At 43.6% G+C, this 27,510-nt stretch overlaps 2 protein-coding genes and 1 non-coding gene across 7 annotated transcripts in view; 1 reads left to right on the forward strand and 2 right to left on the reverse strand.

Moving 5' to 3' along the window:
• The window catches only part of slc1a1 (solute carrier family 1 member 1), an 18,222-nt gene extending 12,351 nt beyond the window's left edge, over positions 1 to 5,871 (forward strand). The window contains exons 7-12 of the mRNA XM_046380546.1: positions 375 to 559; positions 3,058 to 3,165; positions 3,996 to 4,118; positions 4,238 to 4,432; positions 5,057 to 5,191; positions 5,303 to 5,871. Of these exons, the coding sequence (XP_046236502.1) occupies positions 375 to 559; positions 3,058 to 3,165; positions 3,996 to 4,118; positions 4,238 to 4,432; positions 5,057 to 5,191; positions 5,303 to 5,543 (987 nt within the window). The 3' untranslated portion in view covers positions 5,544 to 5,871. The remainder of the gene's footprint in view (positions 1 to 374; positions 560 to 3,057; positions 3,166 to 3,995; positions 4,119 to 4,237; positions 4,433 to 5,056; positions 5,192 to 5,302) is intronic.
• On the reverse strand, positions 3,603 to 20,419 carry spata6l (spermatogenesis associated 6-like). 5 transcript variants are annotated; one of them, XM_046380548.1, is made up of 13 exons: positions 20,105 to 20,235; positions 19,245 to 19,382; positions 18,924 to 18,972; positions 17,716 to 17,757; positions 17,484 to 17,608; positions 17,010 to 17,102; positions 16,486 to 16,749; positions 15,684 to 15,783; positions 15,435 to 15,481; positions 14,158 to 14,279; positions 10,806 to 10,899; positions 10,129 to 10,217; positions 3,603 to 4,269 (listed from the first exon to the last, which is right to left on the reverse strand). In XM_046380548.1, exons 1-12 carry the CDS (start codon positions 20,150 to 20,152, stop codon positions 10,152 to 10,154), a joined length of 1,188 nt encoding a protein of 395 aa, XP_046236504.1. In that variant the 5' UTR covers positions 20,153 to 20,235; the 3' UTR covers positions 3,603 to 4,269; positions 10,129 to 10,151. The 5 variants fall into 5 exon arrangements, with proteins under 5 accessions (XP_046236504.1, XP_046236506.1, XP_046236507.1 ...); XM_046380550.1 differs by lacking the exons at positions 3,603 to 4,269; positions 20,105 to 20,235 and adding exons at positions 9,302 to 9,446; positions 20,242 to 20,419 and having other exon boundaries at positions 19,229 to 19,382; XM_046380551.1 differs by lacking the exons at positions 3,603 to 4,269; positions 20,105 to 20,235 and adding exons at positions 9,302 to 9,446; positions 20,242 to 20,418.
• A 1,268-nt stretch (positions 20,420 to 21,687) lies between these two features.
• Positions 21,688 to 21,759, reverse strand: trnag-ucc. The gene has a single exon. It is a non-coding gene; the product is annotated as a tRNA-Gly (tRNA).
• Between the last annotated feature and the right edge of the window lie 5,751 nt (positions 21,760 to 27,510).

The raw sequence follows: 27,510 nt of genomic DNA on the forward strand, positions 1-27,510 counted from the left end.
GGTGTGTTTGATGCATTGCCTTGTTTATAAAACAATCAAAGCTATACTTGCACCAGGGTCTTCTGTTGTGAACACCCATTAACATGACATTTAGGGTTTTGATCTTTACATTGCAACAATGTGTCCTTGTTCATCCATCTGCTGCACTTACTTTCACATTTCTGCACCTGGTAACCTGTGTCTGATCTAAATGCATCAGAAGACCCAGTAATGAGTCAGAAGTAGCCATGGTTCATTGGGCTGTGATCCTGTAGAAAACATGTGCAGAGCTCATCAATGGGTCTTTAGAGTCAGCTTATGTGTTTGTAAAAGCAGCCCCCTGCCCCGGTCTTGGTTAGCTGAATGAACAGCCTCTTTGTTTTCTCTCTTGGCAGAATATGACCAAGGACTATAAAATCATTGGGACATATTCAGATGGAATCAACGTATTGGGTCTAATCGTGTTTTGTGTTGCTTTTGGCCTTGTCATTGGGAAGATGGGTGACAAAGGCCGAATCCTGTTGGAATTTTTTGATGCCCTGAATGAAGCAACCATGAAACTGGTCCAGATCATTATGTGGTATGTACAAAAGACTAATCTACTGGTACGGGTTAAGCTGTGCATGGACCTAAACTCCTTTCTCAAAGTGGTATTTTTGATTTACACCATCAAAAAAGCTTTAAAGGTGAATTTGTATGGTCATAATTTTAGTTCAAAAGAAACATTAAACAAATGAACATTATCAACAGAATGTGAAGAAGCAACAGTGCTGATGTATGTCTACATCTGTGTAGTGTATTTCAGAGATATCTACTGAAGTTAACATCCTAACCAGCTAACTCTGGCCCATCCTGTCTGTAATACCCCTTCATACCTCTAGAGGCAATTGTCCAACAACTCTCATAATTTCAGCTGGGAGATGTATATGAGCGAAGAGTTTGCTAAATTTATGTGGGCAGGAAGGAGTGGTGGTACCTCTCCTTCACACACCCCGGGTTGAGCAGTCTGTCACTGAAGGAGCTACCCAGTGCTGTCAGAGTGTCCTGCATGGTGTGGGAGGGGGTCTCCAGCATGGACGACAGCTTAGCTATCATCCTCCTGTCACTCACCTCATCCACTGAGTCCAGGGAGCAGCCCAGGACTGAGCCAGATATATTCTTAATGAACTGTCTTGGTTTGTATTGCCACAGTCACCTCTGGTTTGGTCGAAATAAATCCTCAGTTCACAGAGTAAGATGCGAAAATATTTCGACTTCCATCCCCTTCTCCTCTGCAGATTTACCTCTTCTATTCCCGCATGCTGTGTCTTCTGGTGCTTGGTCTCATAGACCTCGTCAGAACTGCTGTACATCACCTACATACTGTATGCACTGTCATCAAACTGGCCTCTGCCAGTATTAGAGGCAGTGTCCGGTCCCATTTCTGCTGTCCGGCTGTGTTCACTGGCAGTATCAAATTTTCCTTTGAAGATGGGCTTGTAGCTTCATCAGCTAGCTTCCCCAACACTATCTAATGCTGATCACTAGCTATACTATATAGACAAAAGTATTCAGACTTTTATAAATTTGCATTCTAAACACACAGACAGCTTTGCAGCTATAACAGCTTCTACTCTTCTTGGCAACTGGTTCCACAGTAAGGGTGCCTGATAGCTAAAGGCTCGTACTCCCATTCTACTTTTATGAATTCTGGGAACTGCAGGTAAACCTGCACTCTGTGATCTGAGTGTTATTAGATCCTGCACATATGATGGGGCTAGTCCATCTAGGGCCTTATATGTAAGTAGGAGAATTTTAATGTCTGTTCTGAATTTTACCGGAAGCCAGTGAACAGAAGCTAAGATGGGGGAGATATGATCCCTTTTACTGATTCCTGTCAAAACTCTAGCTGCTGCATTCTGGATCAGCTGCAGGCTATTAATAGAGTAATTTGGACATCCTGATAATAATGAGTTGCAGTAGTCCAGCCTAGAAGTAACAAAAGCAAGTTTTTCAGCATCATTCTGAGAGAGGACGCTCCTAATCTTAGCAATATTACGGAGGTGAAAGAAGGCGGTCTTAGAGATCTGTTTAATGTGATGGGTAAATGACACGTCCTGATCGACGATAAGGCCGAGATTCCTTGCAGTCGTACTGGGGGCCAAAGTAATGCCGTCCAGAGAGAGAATATTATCAGCTATTCTAGTTCTAAGATGTTTGGGGCCTAGAACAATGACCTCAGTTTTGTCTGAGTTTAATAATAAAAAATTGGAGGTCATCCATTCCTTTATGTCCTTAAGACATGCCTGGAGCCTGGGTAATGGCTCTGTTTCTTCAGGCTTTAAGGATAAGTACAACTGAGTGTCATCAGCATAACAATGAAAGTTTATGCCATGTTTCTGAACATTTCCTAGAGGGAGCATGTATAAAGTGAACAGGATCAGCCCACACACTGAGGTTAACCCTTATATGTGAAGAGGAAACATCATTAACGTGAACAAATGAAATCTATCTGATAAATATGATTTGAACCAGCCTAGTGCTGTCCCTGTGATCCTGGTCTCATGTTCTAATCTGTGCAATAAAATGCTGTGATCTACAGTGTCAAAAGCAGCACTGAGATCCAGTAGAACGAGTATGGAAACAAGTCTGCAGTCTGATGTCATGAGGAGGTCATCTGTAAGTTTCCAACTTTCCACAAGGTTTCATTTCATGCAGTAGAGCATTTGTGAGGTCAGACACTGATGTTGAACCAAAAGGCCTGGCTCACAATCTCTGTTCCAGTTCATCCCAAAGGTGTTGGATGGGGTTGAGGTCAGGGCTCTGTGTGGGCCAGTGAAGTTCTTCCACACCAAAATCCTTCAAACATGTCTTTGTAGAGCTTTGCTTTGTGCACTGGGGCACAGTCATGCTGGAATAGAAAAGAGTCTTCCCCAAAACTAAGAAGCTAGAACCAGTGAATTTTTGGTGTTTTTGCTTTAGAAAATTACCTACATTATTAAATTATATTGAAACATATTAGTAAACATATTAAATTCTCTTACATTCTCTTCACAAAATAGACTCCCAAAGGAGTCTTACATTATTTGTTTTTTTCAGTTACATGCCAGTGGGGATCCTGTTCCTAATTGCTGCTAAGATCATCGAGGTGGAAGACTGGGAGATCTTCAAGAAGATGGGTCTTTATATGGTGACGGTGCTGAGTGGGTAAGCTGTCCTATTAGTCTGTATCCGCCTGTTCCAGACACTGGGATTTATGGTTGACATTTGGGCCAATTCTCCTTCCAGTGATACAATAAACACTGAGCTCTGTGTAGGCAGCGATAAGGGCCAAGGACATTTAAAATTGCTCAACCTGCAGATGCAGTAATGAAAGCTTCACTTGCCTCTAAATCTAAGTGACACCATTAAAGACTGTTCCTGTTAGGTCACAGGGTTATTCCAAGGCTCCTAGTGCAAATAATGTTCTGAAAGCAGCCTTCAGTGCCTATGAAAACCATTTTCACACATTATTTCTTTATGACTTTAAATTACAGTAATTCGGAGTTTTTGACATAGTCAACAGAAAAAAAGTCTACAATGTCAACATAAAGTCAATTCCATCCAAATGTGCCTTTTTATAGGCACTGAAAGTCAGTCAGACATGAGAGCCCATACTGCCTTTATTTAAGGTCCTTCATCACAAAACGTGCTGTGGTCATTTGGTAAGAACCCTCATTCTCCTTCAAGTCAAGAGTCCTTCATGTTCACATTTCTGAATTTCACACTCCATTTAAAGATACAATTGACCCTCTGGAGTGTTTAAAACTTAGGTTATAGTACCCTATGATATACATGAACAAGAAGTATATAAGCTAATGAATAAATTAATATAAATACATCACAAAAATAAACTTTTAAATTTGGAGTGCCAAGACATCTCACCTGAATGCTGGGTAGATATTTTCCTATGGACAGTCTAATATTGTGCTTGTAATACAGCATACATTACTTCTATTGAGTTATTGTTCTTTAATAGTGTCTGTTTTGTCCCTCAGTCTAGCTATCCACGCCACCGTTTGTTTGCCACTCATCTTCTTTGTCATTGTGAGGAAGAACCCATATACATTTACACTGGGAATGGCTCAGGCCCTGGTAACAGCACTCATGATCTCCTCCAGGTCAGAACCCACTGACCTCCTCACTCAGCTTGTAAAGCCAAGTCATAGTTTCATTTTCATATTTATAAATCAAACCATATGGTCACAGTGATGAAGCCAATCACTGCCTTGTCTTCCAGCTCTGCCACCCTGCCTGTCACCTTCCGATGTGCTGAGGAGAACAATCGTATTGACAAAAGGATCACCCGCTTTGTCCTCCCAGTGGGGGCTACCATTAACATGGACGGCACGGCGCTCTATGAGGCGGTGGCTGCCATCTTCATTGCTCAGCTGAATGACTATGCTCTGGATGTGGGTCAGATTGTTACTATCAGGTACAGCAGTTACTCAGGGTATTTCTAACAGCAAATTATGGTACTATAAAAAATACATACACAGCTTATGATACTATAAAATTCTACTGCGTTGACCTTGAAGATTTTTGCTGACTCCAATCATACTTCATCAAGTATAAAAGCATAAAATACTGAAGACAGCATGGAAAACAACAAACATTCACATTAATAACATCAACAGCATGCATACCAAGCAAACTACAGCTGACAAACAAAAGTAACAAAGTAATTACTGTACAAAAACACCTCCAGTTTCAGGTGAAGTTTCTTGGTTCACAACACATTTCTGGATCTTCACAGCAAAACAGCATTGTAACTACCAAACAACTAAAGAAGCTGGGGACTTGTTTGTTTTAAAACATCCATCCATCCATTTTCTATACCACTTATCCATCAGGGTCGCAGGGAGGCTGGAGCCTATCCCACTTTCCCAAAAGACTACGGGCGAGAGGCAGGGTACACCCTGGACTGGTTGCCAGTCAATCGCAGGGCCTGTTTTAAAAGATAAAAACCAAAAAAGGGAAAACAAATAGAAAGTACAAAAGTCTCCTGTCGCTAACATTTAGGGTCACTTTTGTGCACAACTGTGTCTCTTTGTTTCAGCATAACAGCAACAGTTGCCAGTATTGGAGCAGCAGGAGTCCCCAACGCTGGCCTTGTCACCATGGTAATTGTCTTAACAGCTGTTGGACTACCAGCAAGTGATGTCACTCTTATAGTGGCTGTGGATTGGCTGCTGTAAGTATATCTGCTGACCTTCTGGACTGTTTTTACTGTCATTCCTACTCAACAGTAGAAATTTTAACTGAATGGCGATGCTGTAGGCTGACTTTGATTGGTCTGCTTCAGGGACCGGTTCCGTACTATGATCAACGTTCTTGGCGATGCTTACGGAGCTGGAATTGTCCAGAAACTATCCAAGAGGGAACTGGAGAGGATGGATCTGACATCAGATGTGGACGTCGCCAACCCCTTTGCTCTGGAAGCCACTTTGGATGATGAAGAGTGCGAGAAAAAATCCTACGTCAATGGAGGCTTCACCATCGACAAGACAGATGCGATCTCCTTTACTGAAACCTCACAGTTTTAGCCTCTGGCTGGCTCAGAGGAGCAGAGAAAGTGCCATGCTGCTATGGATGTAAAATGGAAAACGTTCCATCATGTATCAGCACCATGACGAGAGAGAAAAACTATCCAACCAGACCCATCCAAGCTCAGCAATAGCAGCCTCCATTAAGCATATTCAAGATGATCACCCTTCATGTCAGAAACTTGTGACCACAAAGATATTAAAGTGCTTCCTTCTTACACTCAAATTGAGCCAAGTTAAAAAAAAAAACAGTTTTCCTTTGAATAAGAATATGTTCTTTCTTGCAAAGATGCATTCAAAACAAGAGCTGTTTGTATGTATGTGTGTGTGTGTGCACGCCCATGCTAGAAGACTTTTTTTTTGGATGTATCTGTGTGTGTGTCTATGTATTTTGCAAAAAAATGTCACTGGAACACAAGTACAAAGACAATAATCTGAATGGGAAACTTTAAACTCACTTGATTAGACAATAATTCAATCAAATGCCTGAATTATCTTTTTTGTGTGGCTGTTGTTGAATGCCTGTGTCCCATAATGCACTGCTTGTATATCTCTCTATATATTTAAACTGTGCCAAACATACAAAGAGGTTTTCCACCAAGTTGCATGAAGCAATATGTTAAAGAAAAGCTAATCACTGGGTGCAGACTGATTTGTGTGGACTCTTCACAGAGACTGGAGATGATTAACAAAAGCTTATGAAGTCATAGAGCACTGTGAAATTTGAGGACATTCTCAGAACCAAATTACTAACTTGCATTGATTTACTGCAACATACAATGACTGGAAATAGTGTCTTTGTTTAGGCAGAAAGGGGGAAAATGACAGTACGTTAGATCACCCAAATTGTAGCTTCTCACAAGACTATTTTAATTTTCACTGATCAGTGTGTTTCAAATAATCAGCATGTTGTTTTCAGTGCTTTTTATTATATATTATTTTTTTTTTTTTTACACAGTGTGGTGGTGAAACATTCAAATGCTCCAACTGCTCAGCTATGGCAAAGACGTGGTAAGGCCTTGTCCAGTAAACAGAATAATAGTAATTATTCCTTACTAATAATAGTAAGGAATAGTTTAACACTTATCTCTCTTTGCATGAAAGCATACACTTAAATACTTTCCTACAAAGAGAGATAAAAAGATTAATATCAGTCTCATGACTGTGCATTAAGAATAGAGTAAGCTTCAGGGGGCGGGGGGTTATCTTGGGTCATCATAAAGACTGGAAGCCGGGGGAAACAGCTAGCCTGTCTTACTCCAAAGTTCAAATATATACTGTAGCTACCTACGAAACCACGTCACTTTTTTCAACATAACTATTCGCGAACTAATCAGATAAATGAAATAAGTTAATGAACTTTAGATGGGTTGCCAGGGGTATTTTTGAACTTAGGAAGCATCAGGATAACGTTTTTCCACCTGCTTCTAGTCTTTATGCTAACCTAAGTTAAGCACAGATAGGGGAGAGGTATCAACTCTCCCATTTCACTCTTGGGAAGAAAGCGATTAGTATCCCAAAATGTTGAGCCATTTCTTTGGCACAAGCCAGATGGATAGCAGTTAAGAAATAACACCCACTAACACTAGCAATAACCACTTTTACTCTAGCAGTTTAATTTCCCAAGGCAATCTCTATATTAAAACTCAAATGTTGATCAAGACTGGAAAATTCACAACAGCAGTGTCATTTATAACACCTCAAAATGACCCAATCCACAGGACTGAAAATCCTACATAACCTGAGAATAATTAACACATTTTTTCTGCAGGACTGCACTGTAAGATGTATCAAAACAGTAAATAATGATCAGAGAGTTGTGTATTTGACAGTGTACTATGATGCCTGCACATACACATGCATTATCTTAGCTTGGAATAAGTGGTGAGGAGCTGTTTAGATGGTAGAGAAAGCTTGAAAAGGATATCACATGGGACCAAAAGTGTTTTGCTGAGGTTTTCCTGTTATTCATATTCAGTATGTTTGAGTGTATACAGCAAGTGCTACTAGTGTAATTCCCATATTCACTGTTCCCAGCATAATAATCATCAATATCATTATTTCTCAGTTGAAGTAAAAGTAGTCATTCTTCGCTTGGTTTATTCTTCACCGTAGCTAGATTCTGAGCCTTTTCCAATCCAGAAAACACACTCATCCATCACAACACAACTCAATTACACTGATGTTGTTGTCACATACTAATAAAAGTACATTACAGCAACAGACTCCATATCATCTATGTTCATTGTGAGACAACTACAAGTATTTTTGTGTAGTTTTCTCAGATTGTGGTAGAAATTAAACTGCCAGAGTAGTTTACAGCACAATATAGTACACTACAACGTGTTCCATTTAAAGTTGTAAGTGATAAGATTTAGACCTGCTAATTTTAGCTTGGGGAAAAACTTGGGGGAAAAAAATCACATACACCTTTGAGATTTTCTTTTATGCAAGTCTAAACAGCTAATTTGTCAATTCATACTATAGCCAATGTTAGCAGCTAGGCCAGTGTTGAAAATTAGCAACAGCAAATGCTACTCTTACAAATTCCATGCTAGCTACATATCCTAATTTTAATGGTCCAGCTTGTAAAAAAGAATCACAAAAAAAACCCAAAAACGTGACATTTTCTTTGCTTGGTGTAAACTGCTGTTTATAAAGCAATGTATCAATACTTTGTAATACTAGCTGCCTAGCACAGAAAAAATAGCTACTGAAAATGCTACTTTATCCTTATATCCTTAAGCAAGTATCATGCAGATGTTTTGATAGAGGTCATGGAATGTTGAGAATTCAACCGTCTATTTTCAGAATGTTCAAATGTTCAATAAAGTAATGGTGTTTACAGTGTGCTTCAGGTTTAGTATGACATCACATGACTAAATCCTTGAGGATAACATATCTTTATATTTAATAGGGCCCCATTTGAAATAAAACATGGATGAATGAAATTGCTATCCTGACATGCAGATAAGCCCTTGCATCTCAAGTTGTATTCCATATTTCAAAAGCACACTGGCATCAACCACCCCTTCTCTGTAACTACTTGAGTACCTTAAGTATGTACTATTGCTACTACTACTACATGTAACTGCTCGCAAATAAAAGGAAGTTGCTCATTTTTGTCTGATTTAATTGTTTTCATTTTTGGCAGGCCCTAACCATAAGGATAACAAGACTGTTCACTATCATTTCAGGTTGCAGTTGCGTTCCCCTAACGTTGTTGGTTACATGTTTGGTTTCCTCGAAGAGTACCTTGAAATGTTACTAATAGGGCTTTTCCACTGTGGAGGAGTTCATTTTGCTTGCAGAGCAGATAGACCCTGAAAAACTTTGAAAAGTCTCTGACCGTACTGACAGCAGTCAGAAGTGCTACTTCCAAATGGTCTGTCATTTACAACATTATTTAAGGAGTTTTGTAAAACCAAGCAAACAAACCACTTAAAAATCTGAACTGCCACCAAGGCCTATAGTTTGACAGGTTATAACACTAAAATTGTTTCAGCACACATTCTGCAATAGATCACAATGTTCCATGATGTTTAATGCCTCACTGTCATACAGTAGTGAGTAGCTATTTCTCTGATATATGGCAGTGGTTCATATACAGCTGCATTAAATTGGCCTTTAATGGCCTTCAGTTGATTTACCAGAGGATTCGACAATGTCAGCATCATAGATTAACAGGATAGGGACTTATGACATCAAACTCATACTATTGCCTCTTTGCTGTGCTTAAATTAAGAAATAACAATGTGTTTTGATTATAAAAGGTTTATTTTAACATAAAACACTTTATTTTGCCAGTCATCAATCAAACCATTGAGGTGAAATACCTCTCTGTTTTGCACACACAATTAAGAGGAGAGTCTTGACATCTAATGACTTCATTGGCAAGGTTTCCTAAAGGTGAGGAAAAAGACAGATATCTGACATCACATATATATATAATTTTGGTCTTCTTTCACAGCTCTAGTGCCTTGCAATGGTTGTCCTAACTTGGCATTTGTGACACGGGGTGTACGGTAGCTTTAAAAGGGGGAAGGGGAAAGGAGGGGTGAAGAGTGATTTGACCTGTTGTAAGGGTTGGGATATTTGATGTGAAGGAAAACATTTTTTTTATTGTTATTATAACTTATCTAATTATCTGTTAACCAACCCTTCTCTTTCACATTGCTTTATCTGCAGAGGTCACTCTGTATTGAGTGTTTTGTTAGAGTGATTATAATTTGGGATGCTTCAAATGTGCAGTCTCCTTCATGGCTCTTGGAGCATGTAAAGTTGTTTTCTCTCCTATTTTTGCTCTACACAGCACAAATGGGAGCTTTTAAAGTAATATCCTTCACATATGACATTGAACTTGAAAACTGTCCTTTTTCAAGCCCTGGACCTGACTGCTTGTGAAACCGGAAACCGGTGGCTGTACATAAAGTAAAACAGACTGTTTGCTGAAATAATACCACAGTTGCTAATTTCAAAATTGCGCATATTGATGGAAACATGGCTACAGTGAGCTGTTAGATAAAAGACTGCAGACTCAAGAGAAAATTAAAACTCAGGAAGGAGCAGAGCTGGTCCTCCTCACCTTTCCAGAGCCTGGCCAGCTCATCATGGTGGACCTGGAGAGATGGACCTCCTGGCTAAAACCTTGTCTATTTCATAGTATGTGGCCCCCTAAAACACAATAACACATACATTCTTTTACATTGTGTTATGCTTAATCTGTGATCCTCTGTGCATTCCTGGAGTTATATATGCTTTAAAATACAATATCCAGATGCCCATTTCAGAAATAGAATCCATTCATAGTAGCACACCTGAATGTGCCTATAACACGACCATTCATGTACACGTACATGTGACCAGACACACTTCAGTGATCAGACACAGGTTCTTCCTGGCCACAGTTCACAGTTCCTCTACTCTACTCACTTCTTCTCACACAACACTCTGCAAAGCCCCATGACACATGCAACCTTTTTGCTCAAGCTGAATATTTTTTACTTGGATGAATATACTGTTTGTATATAATCATGCCATGCTTCCCTGGAATTATTTTCATGACTCGAGAGTTTGACATATGTAGAACTTTAACAGATATAGACAGATTAAAAAATGGTAATTAAATGGAAACTCTGACTGTAACATTGCAACAACTGAACCAAACTACCTATCGTAGCCTGTATAAATGGAAAGTTTAACACTGCACTCATACTGATGTTGTAATATCTAACATAGAGTATATTGTTATGTATTACTTACACTGACAAGTCGTTGTACAGCTTTTGGTGTCGTAAGGAGTCCCTGTACACGCTCGTGGACCTCGTCCCATTCCCTCTGAGAGTCTGACTGAGACCTGAACATTGTACCAATAGTCAGGGAATTTCAGCTCAAGAGACATTTTCATTAATAATTGACATTTACATGATTGAAAAATAAACATTCCAGTGTCATCTGCAGTTGCTTGTGTGCAGTCAAATTCAAAGTCAAATGAAAAGTGCGATATGTAATCTCCCTCTGAAAAGGTAAAGTAAATGACATGTTTACCCTAGCTTAGCATAAAGACTTGAGAAAAGGGGGAACTGCTCAGGCCGCAGGTCACGGAGAAGGCCCCAAGGGAAACGAGCCGGCGTTAGGAACAGACTGAGACGCAGAGCACACCATTCACCTCTGCCCAGCATCCTACTCGCCAATGTCCAGTCACTGGAAAACAAGCTCGATGAACTCAGGGCCGTTCAACCAGCGGAGTTCTTCTCAGTTCACCGCAAGGACAGGACGGGCGAGTCCGGTAAATCAAAGGGAGGTGGTGTGTGTCTGATGGTAAACAACAACTGGTGTGACAACAGGAATGTTGTGTCTCTCAGACACTCATGTTCCCCTGACCTGGAGCTCCTGACCATCCAGTGCCGTCCTTTCTACCTGCCCCGCGAGTTTACTTCGGTCATCATCAGCGCTGTTTACATCCCACCTCAGGCGAACACGGACACTGCTCTCACCGAGCTACATGAGGCTATATCCACCTATCAAGCTAACCAGCCTGATGCAGCCCTCATCGTGGCCGGGGACTTTAACCGTGCTAACCTGAGGAAGGTGATGCCGGAGTTTAAACAGCACATCGACTGCCCCACCAGAGGAGATAGGACTCTCCTTTCAAGGATGGTTACAGGGCCAAGTCTCTGCCTCCGTTTGGCCTTTCGGACCACAGTGCAGTCCTTCTCATGCCGAAATACAAACAACGGCTGAAGCAGGAATCTCCTGCAGTCAGAGAAGTAACACGGTGGACTGACCAATCAGAGGCCGCTCTGGGGGCGCACTGGATTCAGCGGACTGGGATATGTTTCGGTGCAGCTCGGACGGTGACCTCAACGAGTTCACGGAAGCGGTTGTGGGATTTATCGGGAAAATGGTGGAAGACGTAACACCAACAGCCACCACCAGAACTTTTCCCAACCAGAAGCCGTGGGTGGACAAAACTGTCCGCGACGGGCTGAGGACCCGCACCGCCGCCTACATCTCAGGACTCGCCACCGGAGACATGACGCTGTACAGGGCAGCCACCCACGCTGTCCGTAGGACGGTGAAGGGGGCTAAACGCCACTACACCGCAAGACTGGAGCTGCAGATGGAGGGGAGCAACTCCAGGGCGCTGTGGCAGGGACTACGCACCATCACGGACTACAAAGCTACACATCCACCCGAGATGAGAGTCGACGCTTCTCTGGCTGATGAGCTCAACAACTTCTTTGCTCGCTTCGAGTCGGACAGCAGGCAAGAAGCTGCGCTCCCAGCCGGTGAAGAGATGACGCTCACTGTGACGGAGCTGGAGGTGAGAAGGATGTTTAAAAGTGTAAACACCAGGAAAGCAGCAGGGCCTGGCGGCATTAGCGGTCGAGTCCTCAAAGCCTGCGCAGAACAGCTCGCACCGGTGTTTACAACGATATTCAACCTCTCCCTCTCACAGTGTGTGATTCCCAGCTGCTTTAAGAAGTCTGTTGTAGTGCCCGTCCCAAAGACAGCCCAGCCCAGTAATCCCAATGACTATCGCCCCATAGCCCTCACATCTGTGGTGATGAAATGTTTTGAGAAGCTGGTCAAAACATTCATCACCTCCTCTCTGCCCCCCACCCTGGACCCCCTACAGTTTGCATACCGCCCAGACAGATCCACAGACGACGGCATAACCTTCCTGCTGCACAAGACACTTTCCCACGTAGACACTAGGATGGGGAACTATGTGAGAGTGCTGTTTGTGGACTACAGTTCAGCATTCAATACCATAGTCCCCTCCAGACTGGTAACCAAGATGTGTGATCTTGGACTGAACTCCTCCCTGTGCAGGTGGATCCACAGCTTCCTTACTGGCAGACAACAGGTGGTACGCGTGGGCCCCCATAGCTCATCCCCTCTCACCCTCAACACTGGATCTCCCCAAGCCTGCGTGCTGAGTCCCCTGCTGTACTCCCTGTATACACATGACTGTGTGTCCACATCAGACAGTAACACCATCATAAAGTTTGCTGACGACACAGCCATCGTGGGGTTAATCTCCCACAACAAGGAGGAGGCCTACAGGAAGGAGGTCACCCACCTGGAGAGCTGGTGCCAGGAGAATAACCTCCTGCTGAACGTCAGCAAAACTAAGGAGCTGATTGTGGACTACAGGAAGAAGCAGCAGAAGGACATCCGTCCACTCTGCATCGCCGGGTCTGAGGTGGAAAGGGTGGACAGTTTTAAATACCTTGGTGTGACTATCACACGGGACCTGTCCTGGTCACTGCACATTAACAGGACTGTTAAGAAGGCCAGGCAGCGTCTCTTCCACCTCAGACGCCTCAGAGACTCAAGGTGCTCAGGAACTTTTACACCTGCACCACTGAGAGTATCTTGAGTGGGAGCATCACCACATGGATGGGCAGCTGCACAAAGCAGGACCTCTCGGCCCTAAGGAGGGTAGTCCGCTCAGCTGAGCGGACAATCAGAACAACCTTACCCGACCTGCAGGACATTTACACCAAACGATGCAGGTCAAGAGCCGAGAAGATCCTCAGGCAGCCCCATCACCCCGGACACTCACTCTTCTCCCTGTTGCCATCAGGCTGTCGGTTCCGCTGCCTGAGAACCAACACTGAGAGGATGAGGAAAAGCTTCTTCCCCCAGGCCATCCGTCTGCTCAACAGTGAGCGTTAATCTGGACAATCTCACTCCCACCTGCACTACATGCACTAGATGTAAATACCACTCATGTAAATAATGCACATTTTCACTTTTTTTAAATTTAATTTTAATTTTATTATTTTTTCTTTAAATTAAAATTTTTTATTTACCTATTTTTTGGTAGCAGGGACACAAAGAATTTCACTGCACATTGTACCGTGTATGATTGTGTATGTGACAAATAAACCTATCTTGTATCTTGTATCTTGTACCTTGCTCTCTTAATTTGGTCAAATAGGGAAAAAATACTACAGCCAACAGCCCCGAAGCTTATTTAAACAGGTTTTTTTTAACTTGCGTAGTCATTGGGGAAGTATTTGATGTGTGTAGTTATACTGATGTGAATGTGAGCATGATTATCCAATGAATGTCAATATTTGAAACTAGTAAAGAAAAGAACCTGCTGTGTCTGGCCTTTTCCCTGTAAGACTGCCACAGTCTTGAAGGACGAGGACCTTGGTTGTAGTCAAGGGGGTCATGTGTTTCAGAAGAGCCCGAGTCATCTTCTGATATCCCTCCAATCTGCCAATGGAAACAGAGAAGAATTAAGTTCTACTGGTTACCTTTCAGCAAAAAGTGGACTAATTTATGTTCACAATAATTTAATATGCACACCACAATTACATAATGTACGAATATGTTCTGTAATTGGTCATGGGTTACATACACTTTGTATAATAAAACATCCAATAACTAGAATCATATCAAATGGGGGTCCAAGATCCACTGCTCCAAATCAATAATTCAATTCAATTCAATTCAGTTTATTTATATAGTGCCAATTCACAACAAAGGTTATCTCATGACACTTTCCAATTTGAGCAGGTCTAGACCAAACTCTTTATTAAATTGTAATATAGAGAACCCAACATTCCCCCTTGAGCAAGCACGTGGTGACAGTGGCGAGGAAAAACTGTCTTTTAGAAGGCAGAAACCTCAGAGCAGACCCTGGCATCTGCCTTGACCGGTTGGGTTGAGAGAGAGAGAGAGAGAGAGAAAGATAGACAGACAAGGAGAGAGAGGGAGAGGGGGGTGGGGCGTGAGAGAAGGAGCACACAAGCAGAGATGCACTGCAGCAGTAATAATACCAGAAGTATTGGAACTGTAGATAATGATAATGACAAGACAGAAGGTACAGTACTATGGTGATTATGATAGCAATATTAGTGACAATAATAATGGTAGTAGCTGCAGCAGAGTAGTAATAGAATTAAAATAGATAATGACTGAACAGTAGTAATCGCAGTAAGTTTCGAGCAGGACCGCAGCAGGAGGTCCAACCACGGTACATGGGAACCTGCGAGACAAGAAAGCACAAGGACTCCAGGGAAGAAGTTGAGTTAGTGATATGCATTAATGGGACATATATGTGTGCAGAAGGAGAGGGAGAGGAAGAAAGAGCTCAGTGCGTCATGGGAGGACCCTCGGCAGTCTAAGTCTATAGCAGCATAACTATAAGCTTTATCAAAAAGGAAAGGACTAATGTCAGAGATTTCACATTGCTGTTTGTGCGAGATTAAACAGGGTGTGTTAATCAATGTGAGTGAGCACATAAGGGTATTTCTGTTGTTTGAATAAAACTGCTTCCACTCTTTATACTAAGCTAGGCTAACCACATCTGCTACATCCCATGACTTCCTTGTCTTAAGGCCAAACATAAGAAAAAGAAATTCCTACCAAACCAGTGGATAAAGATTTTCTTATGCCAGTTGGAGAGTATCTCACTAAAGCATCAAAAAGAGAGACAAATGTTTTTAAGTCAAAGCAGATTTGCATTCACAGGTGGTAGGAACAAACTTATTGTCAATAAACGTCAACAAAGCCGTATAACAATAATTGTAAATGTTACAAACTGTTTCAGAAAGTTGTTTGAGATGGTAAATCATGTTGAGCAAAAATACAGCAGCACCACATGAGGATTTCTACCTGTGGATGAAGACCTGATCAAAGCTAAAGAAGAGCTGGCAAACAGTGCAGAGCGGTGGGAGGAGGCAGATCGACTGGCTCCAGGCCATGATGCCAGTAACTACATACAGAAGAATGACACAGTGCGGAGGCAAGTCTGCAGGTCATATTGCTACAGGGTGTACACAAGCAGGATTTATTGGAAGATGATCAGGAAGTAGGAGACAATTCAAACACTAGGTGTTCCAAACAGCACATATAAAATGTTTCCTGAAATTGATTTATGTCAGTGACAAGTGGGTGATAGTGATAATATGATAGCTATGGACAGTAAGACAAAAAAGACGTTTTCTCTCTTCAAACAAAATTGTGAGCTATTACTTTGACTATAAACTCCCTGATTTTAAATATCAGTATACAATATCATCAACCAAACCCCAACCAGCCAGTTAACCTGATGTGCATGTTTTTGGGATTGTGGGAGGAAGCCAGAGTACTTGGAGAAAACCCACATGGGAACAGGGAAAACACACAAACTCCACACAGACCGGACCGGGACTTGAACCCTCAACCCTCTTGCTGTGAGGCAACAGGGATGCACCACTGTGCCAACTACCGAAGGACATAAACACTTAATTTTGACTATACTACAGTCATTCAGTGACTCTGCTTTGACTGACCCTCAAGCCCTCTCATTGTTAAAACATCACACAACACAAAAGAGAAGCTACTAGAATAAAGAGGTGTGAGCACACTCCTAACTTGGTTCCACTCTGCCATCTGCTGGCTGTAAATGAAGTAAAGATAGGTTACCAGTGCTTACAGACTGAGAGTTGCTGGTTGTGACCCAGTCGGCAGGGCCAGGAGCTGTAGAGTCCAGGCTGACTTGGGACAGATGCTGGGCATTTCCAGCTCTCAGATGGGACAGAGACTGGGATCTTTGAATGTTTGATGGCAACCTGGTGCTGCTGTGTCTTTCGCGTCTCATACCAGCTCGTCTCCTTCCCACATCTTGTGGTTGTTTCCTCTGAGGAGAGGATGTCCTGGGTCTGCTGGCGTGTTTCCTGTTCCTGTTTATCAGTGGCCTCTGGAAACAAAAGAGTGGACAAAAAGGATAATAAAAAAGGACAAAAAAACAACTTAGATAATTAATTATGTTACTGTAATGTAAATAGCATAAAGGGACTACAACTTTTGCATTTTGTTTTACAGACCAGTAAAGAATGATAAGAAATAAATAAACCTTGTACCTCATAATGTCAGATGGTTAGAGTCATTATACAGTACATTCTCTACGTATGTCCAGACATATGAACTTATGAACTTTACTTGAACTATGAACTTTACCATGACAACATTGGGATAAATGGTGATATCTGCATCAGCTGAGCACTCAATGATAGTGGTTTTGGTAGAAAACTCCAACCTGGGAGCGATGCCCTGGGGAAAAGGAGGCAGAGAAGATATTTCCATACAATACTCACATGAAACACAAGAAAGATCACACTCATCGTCTTCACTTTTTATATATTCCCTTCATATTGTGTTAACAATTACCAGAAAATCAAAAAGTATGTGGATATAATTTTGTGAACAAAGTCAAACAAAAAGTTGATCATTTGTTTCTACAGGCTGATTAATAGAAAATAAAATTTGTCTTATACATTTGATGGAGTCAGAGATGGTATTGTTCTCTAATAAATCCCCTCATCAATGTCTGAAAAAGATTATACTAGTGATGTACACATAGAACCTTCAAGCCACAACCTGAAAACTATATATTGAACATTTTAGAGTAATGTGTCAAAGGTTTGAACCTACTGGAAAATGAGAGGCCCGTGTCATTAGAATTTCTCGATCCACTCCAGAGAAGGAAGGGACCAGTTTGGGCTCTGGAAATAAGAAACGTCGGGCATCTTCTTCAACGTTGGCCAGAGTGTCTCCCACTGTAAACACAAATCTTGTTAGTGGGCAATTTACAGAATGCTTTCACATTCTTGCGGGTTGACAGAAAAGAGAAGTGCCTATTGTTTAATTATAACAGCAACCTCACCTGGAGGAATCAGCTGCACCAGTTCAATTCTGACTGTCTCATCTGAAGAGAAAATGTATCAAGTTAAGACAGATCCAGAGTATGATGAAGACCATCACCAGTTGTCTCACATACTCTTCCCTTCTTCCCTGGACCTGGAGCTTTATCTACATGACACACAGATTGATTGTCCCTATAGCCTAATACAATGTTCCTTGTAGCTGTATCTTAAGAGGCTGGCCTTTTGAGCCAGAACACATCACTGTGTGGTTAAATATAACTTCAATAAACCTGGATAAAGTCAGGATGTATAGATATATGTATATGATACAGATGACTGAGGAATATTTGAAAACACAGTGACTTAGAGATTCTAGGACTATTGTTCTCATACCTGTGAACATACCAAGCTGCGGGAGTACAGGCTACAGGAGTCAGTAAGCTTAGCATGTTGACATATATAAAGAGGGTCAATGCATGTCCACTTCCTCCCACTGTGCAAAAGTGAAGCCAAAATTTCCTGAATGCAAGCACTCCCATCTTGCACTGGTGATGTCATTTTGAGCCAGAGCCTCTGCAGTAGTAATCAGGCAGTGGAGCAGCTGTATCAAAATCACACCTATACACCCTTCTGACTCAGTCAGGAGCAGGGCTCAGCTGTCAATCATGAAGTTTCACCAACTTTTTATAGTGTCAAATGACTAACTAAACCAAATTTGTCAAGAAAATGGACCTCTGAACTTACACCAGCGTGAGCCCTACCTGGAAAAAATGTATTTTACTTGTACTTTGAGATTTTGATAAGTCCCACGTCCCATCTTCACTTCTGGGAGGCCCTCATGTTGTCCATCTTTCCAAGCAGCAAGCCAAGCTCTGCCACATATATGTATACACTGACAAGCCACAACATTAACACCCTCCATTGCAATGGCTCTTCCTGTCAGCAGCAGCCTTCCCCTTGCTGGACAGCTCAGGAATATCTCAAAGACCACAATAAGGCCTGCAGCTTCCCACCAGGTAGGAGGCTCCACCCTCAATGGACAGTATCCAAAGGATCCAATATTTTAATACCAGTGACCACAAAATCAACCAGAGGTCCTGTGTCCCTTCCCCTGACTGTTCAAAGCTGTTTTGGAAGCACAAAGGGGACCCACAAAATATTAAGTAGGTGGTTTTAATGTTGAAGCTGATCGATGTAGGTGTATACACTTAGACAATAAGCAACTTACACTCAAGCATTACAGCAATGTCTCCAGGATCAACTGCATGCCTGAAAATCTAAATAGAACAAAATATTGATGTTTTTATTTAGCTTTCTTGTATTGCAAGCAATATGAATGTGCTATATTGACAGGAGTTGATATTCTTGCAACTTAGTACTGTACAGTCAAGTTTATTTATGCCAATTAGTACAGGAATGTCTCAGCTAACGATAGAGACTGGATCTGACGAGCCACTAATGAACTTTAAAATCTGCAACAACACATTTCTTAAATTACACTTCAATTACTTTTCTCATCGACATTATCCAAACCTCAGAAAAGACCTGCCTTTTCAAAGGCCATCTTCTCGTGAAACAGCAGAGGAAAGATGGCAGGGAGACATTCAGATTGACAGTAGTGGCCCATGAAGCACATGCTAAGGTAGATATCATCCTTGGCTGCCAGATGAACTCCAGGACAAGAAACCTGAAAACAGTTGAGGAACATATATTTGTTTAATTAAATGAAGATTTAAGTAAACTCTGTGCTGTATCTCAACCATTTTCTATTTACTAGTGGAGGAGGGTGACACAAATCCAGTTAATACTATGTATGTTATACTATGTACTAAGTATGAAAATACTCCTTATATAAATGTCTCCCATCAAATGTCAAATTATCATTGGTACTTAACTGACTTTACATGTAGACAGCATAAAAGATACAGTACTGTTATAGCTACTGCAGGACAACCTTGAGTGTCAAATGGGAAACAAATGAAAGTCTCAAATGTCAGTCCTACGTCAAGCTGAATATCTAGCTAACTTGCAAACTTTCTAAACTTCGTAATATTATTTCATTTACACCGCTTAGGTCTCAGTTACATTCACAACACACACTATAGACTATTCAGGAATTGCATGGACAAAATTGGTGAGGAGAGCAGATGAAGTCTAAAGTTGAAATTACTAGTGTTAAGTACTATTAAGGGGTGCACTAAGTTTGCTAACTTATAGACCGAACTGTACCTCTGAACGTTTCATGCAGCATTGCAAGTGCTAACAACCATATCGGCAAAAACAAAATAAAATGATAAAGACTCGAGTGTCTGGTGTTTTACGTGCCGTTAACCTTTAACAGAACTCACTGTTCACCTAGAACGCGAGATTAGAATTAATTTAAAAAATAAAAAAACAAACAAATCTTACCGCACTGAAATTGATCTCAACCACCACTTTTAGTGCTTTTCGCGACATTGGACTCTCCTTCCAAAGTTTGTATGACAAACTAAGCTACGACGTAAACGGAATAAAGCGTAATCTTCGAAAGTTTAGAGTCGCCTTACCTTGTTACTATGGATATTACAACTTCCGGGTGCAGTTGCTAGACCAACCAGGATTGAGCCTCAATCATTCACTGAGCCATATTCTGAAGAACAGCCTGACAAAACCCACCCCACTGTGCCCGTTCGTTTTTCTTACAGGGCAGACAGGTTTTGCCCATAAAACGTTAGCATTCTGCCAACGTATGCTGTTTTGTCGATCAAAGTTTTACGACTGGCGAATGGCGAATGCCGTAAATTGGCTTTTGTTTGATAAAATACTCTTACCTAATGGTTGTGTATTCATACCTTGTTATTGTAGAATATTGGCAATACTGAATATTGCAACTGCTGGAATACAATACAGTTGAGTGAAGTGTTACGACTCCTCATCATTCCTGTCCTGGCCGATACACCATCCTGTTGGCTGTGAAACCCTAAACCAGCTAGCCCTACCTAAGGTACCACCTCATTAACAATAACAATACAACAAGGTATTTTATTGCAAAGCTGAGGAAAACTAATCTAATGAAACTAAAGCTATTGTCTACATAACCACAAGTCGAAAAAAGTGGGAATTCTTCCTATTAAGAGTTTCTTTCACTGAATCTCCCATTATGTGTCACGTTTACAAATGTATTTCCGGAAAGTATTTGCCATTGCAAATGTTTCCGTAGCATTTTACTTGCTTGTACCTGTAATTTGCTGCACTTAATTACACTGAATCCAAGATGGCGCTGGTGAGGTCGGCCGCTGTCGTACCTGCTCCCGAAATTTGTTTGTATATAGTCGTTTTCAATTTGTTAAGCCATCCTGTTGTAGGTCGTAACACATACGACAGACAGACACTAATCAACCTTGGAGCACAGTATTCAAACTGTGCTCCTATCAACTTAATCCCGGACCCGACCTGGCCCGTCGACATCCTACGGGCAGGATACAACAACAACAACAACAACAATGGACGCTCAGGCCGCAGGTCATGGAGAAGGCCCCGAGGGAAACGAGCCGGCGTTAGGAACAGACTGAGACGCAGAGCACACCATTCACCTCTGCCCAGCATCCTACTCGCCAATGTCCAGTCACTGGAAAACAAGCTCGATGAACTCAGGGCCAGAATAAAGTTCCAGAGGGATATACGGGACTGTAACGTTATCTGCCTCACTGAGACATGGCTGACCCCCCTGACTCCGGACCACGCCGTTCAACCAGCGGAGTTCTTCTCAGTTCACCGCAAGGACAGATGAAAGATGAAAGATGAAAGTGACATATTTTGTCATTGGAGGGAACTCACTCCAACGAAATTTGTGCTCTGCATTTAACCCACCCAAGTGACCGGGGAGCAGTGGGGGTTAGGTACCTTGCTCAAGAGTACCTCAGCCATGGACACCGGTACGGGGAATCGAAACAGCGATCCACCGGTTACGGGTCCGACACCCTAACCGCTGATCCACGACTGCCCCCAAAGTATGCGTTGGCCGGGAATCGAACCCGGGTCAACTGCTTGGAAGGCAGCTATGCTAACCACTATACCACCAACGCTTACGGGCGAGTCCGGTAAATCAAAGGGAGGTAGTGTGTGTCTGATGGTAAACAACAACTGGTGTGACAACAGGAATGTTGTGTCTCTCAGACACTCATGTTCCCCTGACCTGGAGCTCCTGACCATCCAGTGCCGTCCTTTCTACCTGCCCCGCGAGTTTACTTCGGTCATCATCAGCGCTGTTTACATCCCACCTCAGGCGAACACGGACACTGCTCTCACCGAGCTACATGAGGCTATATCCACCTATCAAGCTAACCAGCCTGATGCAGCCCTCATCGTGGCCGGGGACTTTAACCGTGCTAACCTGAGGAAGGTGATGCCGGAGTTTAAACAACACATCGACTGCCCCACCAGAGGAGATAGGACTCTGGACCACTGTTACTCTCCTTTCAAGGATGGTTACAGGGCCAAGTCTCTGCCTCCGTTTGGCCTTTCGGACCACAGTGCTGTCCTTCTCATGCCGAAATACAAACAATGGCTGAAGCAGGAATCTCCTGCAGTCAGAGAAGTAACACGGTGGACTGACCAATCAGAGGTCGCTCTGCGGGGCGCACTGGATTCAGCGGACTGGGATATGTTTCGGTGCAGCTCGGACGGTGACCTCAACGAGTTCACGGAAGCGGTTGTGGGATTTATCGGGAAAATGGTGGAAGACGTAACACCAACAGCCACCACCAGAACTTTTCCCAACCAGAAGCCGTGGGTGGACAAAACTGTCCGCGACGCGCTGAGGACCCGCACCGCCGCCTACAACTCAGGACTCGCCACCGGAGACATGACGCTGTACAGGGCAGCCACCCACGCTGTCCGTAGGACGGTGAAGGGGGCTAAACGCCGCTACGCCGCAAGACTGGAGCTGCAGATGGAGGGGAGCAACTCCAGGGCGCTGTGGCAGGGACTACGCACCATCACGGACTACAAAGCTACACATCCACCCGAGATGAGAGTCGACGCTTCTCTGGCTGATGAGCTCAACAACTTCTTTGCTCGTTTCGAGTCGGACAGCAGGCAAGAAGCTGCGCTCCCAGCCGGTGAAGAGATGACGCTCACTGTGACGGAGCTGGAGGTGAGAAGGATGCTTAAAAGTGTAAACACCAGGAAAGCAGCAGGGCCTGGCGGCATTAGCGGTCGAGTCCTCAAAGCCTGCGCAGAACAGCTCGCACCGGTGTTTACAACGATATTCAACCTCTCCCTCTCACAGTGTGTGATTCCCAGCTGCTTTAAGAAGTCTGTTGTAGTGCCCGTCCCAAAGACAGCCCAGCCCAGTAATCCCAATGACTATCGCCCCATAGCCCTCACATCTGTGGTGATGAAATGTTTTGAGAAGCTGGTCAAAACATTCATCACCTCCTCTCTGCCCCCCACCCTGGACCCCCTACAGTTTGCATACCGCCCAGACAGATCCACAGACGACGGCATAACCTTCCTGCTGCACAAGACACTTTCCCACGTAGACACTAGGATGGGGAACTATGTGAAAGTGCTGTTTGTGGACTACAGTTCAGCATTCAATACCATAGTCCCCTCCAGACTGGTAACCAAGATGTGTGATCTTGGACTGAACTCCTCCCTGTGCAGGTGGATCCACAGCTTCCTTACTGGCAGACAACAGGTGGTACGCGTGGGCCCCCATAGCTCATCCCCTCTCACCCTCAACACTGGATCTCCCCAAGGCTGCGTGCTGAGTCCCCTGCTGTACTCCCTGTATACACATGACTGTGTGTCCACATCAGACAGTAACACCATCATAAAATTTGCTGACGACACAGCCATCGTGGGGTTAATCTCCCACAACAAGGAGGAGGCCTACAGGAAGGAGGTCACCCACCTGGAGAGCTGGTGCCAGGAGAATAACCTCCTGCTGAACGTCAGCAAAACTAAGGAGCTGATTGTGGACTACAGGAAGAAGCAGCAGAAGGACATCCGTCCACTCTGCATCGCCGGGTCTGAGGTGGAAAGGGTGGACAGTTTTAAATACCTCGGTGTGACTATCACACGGGACCTGTCCTGGTCACTGCACATTAACAGGACTGTTAAGAAGGCCAGGCAGCGTCTCTTCCACCTCAGAGACTCAAGGTGCTCAGCAACTTTTACACCTGCACCACTGAGAGTATCTTGAGTGGGAGCATCACCACATGGATGGGCAGCTGCACAAAGCAGGACCTCTCGGCCCTTAGGAGGGTAGTCCGCTCAGCTGAGCGGACAATCAGAACAACCTTACCCGACCTGCAGGACATTTACACCAAACGATGCAGGTCAAGAGCCGAGAAGATCCTCAGGCAGCCCCATCACCCCGGACACTCACTCTTCTCCCTGTTGCCATCAGGCCGTCGGTTCCGCTGCCTGGAAACCAACACTGAGAGGATGAGGAGAAGCTTCTTCCCCCAGGCCATCCGTTTGCTCAACAGTGAGCGTTAATCTGGACAATCTCACTCCCACCTGCACTACATGCACTAGATGTAAATACCACTCATGTAAATAATGCACATTTTCACTTTTTTTAAATTTAATTTTAATTTTATTATTTTTTTCTTTAAATTAAAATTTTTTATTTACCTATTTTTTGGTAGCAGGGACACAAAGAATTTCACTGCACATTGTACCGTGTATGATTGTGTATGTGACAAATAAACCTATCTTGTATCTTGTATCTTGTAAACCCGAACAAGTTCAGAAAACTCAAAATTTTTGTCGTAACTGATTACATAAGAACTTTTAAGTTATTCTGATAAATTTTTTGAGTTACACTATACTTAAAAAATATGTGTTCAGTTCACTTACCCGTATTTTTTGGATTATAAGTCGCACTTTTTTTCATGGTTTGGCTGGTCCTGTGACTTATACTCAGGTGTGACTTATATATTAAAATATATACAGTAATTTCACATGTTCACGCTGACAGCTGCGTGGGGGCGCTCTAGGCTGGTGTGCCAGTATCCAGTATCAGAGCACGGACAACGATGTCCCAAAAACTGCCAGCAGACTTCCAAGCAAAGGTCGACAGCTTCCGTGAGTTTGTTGAAAAGCAAGTAACTGAGCACTGAGCAATTGAGCTGTCCCTCATTTTTAAATGCAAACCGCTGCAACAATGGACAGCTGCTGACATGTATGAGAGACTTGTTGAACAGAATAAGGATGAACAATGTCCATCGAGGTTGGGGGTGGCTGCAACTGTGACTCCGCAGCAGCAGGTTGTCGTCTCCTGTGTGCATCATGTGGCTCCTGCTGATAAAGTTGTGGTGGCCCCACAAGTTCCTGTCTTGGTGTCTTCCCTTAAGCAGCGGCAGCGGGTGGATGTTTCCACTGACTGCCTGGACTGCTTGCTTACACTGCTGGAATGTGTTCTCGAACAGCAACCACAGTAGATTAGATCATCAGATGGGAGCAGCATGCATGCTCACAGGGGCTTTCCACCATCGGTTAGGCCCTCAGCATCATGTGCTGTTTGTGGGGATGCAGCTCACACTACTCGTCACCATTGTAGGGCTAACCGTCCATGCTTTGTCTGCTTTGCAGCTGGTCATTCACGTGCTGAGTGTCCCAGGGCTGTAGCCACAATGGCTAGTGGTGCTGCAGCCGCTGCTCAGTAAGGGGTAAACTAGTTGGCCTGCATGTAATGGGGGCAAGTGTTGGGCCTGAGTGTGACCCCCCAGTGACTTAAGACCTTGATGATGTAGAGTCTGTCTACCAAAGTGTATGGGAAGAAACAGAGTTAGGACATAGACCTATCCTACAAAATATACAGAGACTGAAACCACATGATGATTTATTTTAAGATACTGTGCTCTTGGGTGGTGAAGTGTCTGTCAATGCGTTGTTTGACAGTGGATCAATGGCATGCACCCTGAGTTCCAGTGTTAGGGCAGTGTTGTTGCAGCAGGCTGTATTGATTCCTGTTCTGTAGTCAACTGATATTGTGCTGATAGGTTGTGGTGGTTCAAAGACCAAACCATTAGGCATGTGTGACCTTGAGGTGGAGGTCTATGGTTGCAGGGTGATCGTGTCAATGTTGATGGTTGATGACCAGACTGAAGATGTAATCATTGGTAGCAATCTGCTTAGGTATTTGGTCCGGCACTTGGAGCATGATGGGAGGTTGTTGGACAGCAAGTTGTCAACATCTGGTGGTAAGAGCGATCCTCTTAGTAGGCTGCTAAGCTTGATGGCTGGGGTGGATCGGGGCGCTGCAGACGTACCTACAAGAGTTGGGACTGTTCAGCTGAAGAAGGCTGTGGCTTTAGAGCCTATGACTGAACATTTAGTTTGGGGCAAGCTGCGGCGAGTGGGTGATGTGGCTGCTGGTTGCACTGTCATGGTGGAGCCCACCAGTGCTGGCTCAAGACCTAGGTCGGTCTTGGTTGGGAGGACGGTGGCCGTGCTGAGAGATGATGGGTGGCTGCCCATAAAAGTAATAAACCTGGCTGATGGTTCTGTCACTCTGAGACGCAATGCTAAGCTTGCTGATGTGTTTTCCTGTGCAGCGCTCGAGAGTTTTGGATCTTCAGTAGTTCCCTGCACCACAGAGTCCAACTTGCAACAAACTGTGCCACGGTCAAATACTGATCCGATTGTCATCTAGTGCGCCTGGCCATCCTGTGTCTAAAGGAACAAATGCTCAAACTGATCAGTTCCATTCTGTACTACATGACATTGGTTTGTCTGACATTGATATTGATTCCTGTGAAGTCTCTCCTTCATGTAGAGGCAGGCTGATTGATCTCCTGACAGAATGCCAGTCTATCTTTTCTAGAAACAGGCTGGACTGTGGTAAAGTTACAGGTTGTCTTCACCGGATAAGACTGGCGGATGAGAAACCCTTCCATCTGCCTTGCAGATGGGTGCCTCCCACCCAGTATGAGAAGCTCAGACAGGCGTTGGATGAGCGGGAAATTATACGCAAGTCGAACAGTGAGTTTCCGTTGCCCCTAGTGCTGGTCTGGAAGAAGTCGGGTGATATGAGGATCTGTAATGATTTTCGCTGGCTTAATGCTCGCACCATCAAAGATCCCCACCCGCTTCCCCACCCAGCTGATGCTCTGGCGGCATTGGGTGGAAATGCTTTGTTCTCCACCATGGACCTGACATCTGGGTATTATAATGTTGAAGTACATGAGGAAGACAAGAAGTACACTGCTTTCACGTCGCCATTCGGGTTGTATGAGTACAATCGGATGCCACAGGGACTATGTAATAGCCCTGCAACGTTTATGAGAATGATGCTTAGCATCTTTGGCAATCAGAACTTCCTCAGTCTTTTGTGCTATCTTGACGACGTGTTGGTCTTTGCTCCCACATAAGACCTGACTTTGGAGGGGTTGCAGCTGGTCTTTCAGCGGGTCAAGGCTCACAACCTTAAGCTTGCCCCAAGAAAGTGCCACTTCCTCCAGACATTTGTCAAGTTCTTGGGTCACACTGTTAGCGCTGATGGCATAACATCTGATCCAGATAAAGTGACGGCTATCACATCATTGACAGAGGCAGATCTTATGGAGCATGGTATGAATTTCCCTTCTCAGCGGAAGGTGTGGTCATTTCTTGGTATGGTGGTGTACTACCAACAATTCATTGAAGGTTGTTCTGTGATAGCAAAGCCTTTGTTTGGTCTTACATCAGGCAGTAAAGGTCCTCGCAGAAAAGGGAGGAAGCGCCATGGGGGTTCAGCGGGAACTAAGTGCTGAGGACTGGACAGAGGATTGTAAAAGGTCCTTCCAGCAGCTGAAGCAAGATCAGGTTACCTTGGCTCACCC

The sequence above is a fragment of the Scatophagus argus genome, chromosome 23 (assembly GCF_020382885.2).
Source record: "Scatophagus argus isolate fScaArg1 chromosome 23, fScaArg1.pri, whole genome shotgun sequence".
Classification (NCBI taxonomy): Eukaryota; Metazoa; Chordata; class Actinopteri; family Scatophagidae; genus Scatophagus; species Scatophagus argus.

What these genes read in the sequence shown, in the direction of transcription:
- spata6l (XM_046380548.1), bottom strand. Translation starts at nt 20,152, where the DNA reads ATGTCGCGAAAAGCACTAAAAGTGGTGGTTGAGATCAATTTCAGTGCG. An exon ending in GATCAGGTCTTCATCCACAG is followed by an intron (nt 15,482 to 15,683) that starts GTAGAAATCCTC and finishes TTGATGCTTTAG; the next exon opens with TGAGATACTCTCCAACTGGC. An exon ending in AATCTTTATCCACTGGTTTG is followed by an intron (nt 14,280 to 15,434) that starts GTAGGAATTTCT and finishes TTCCATTGGCAG; the next exon opens with ATTGGAGGGATATCAGAAGA.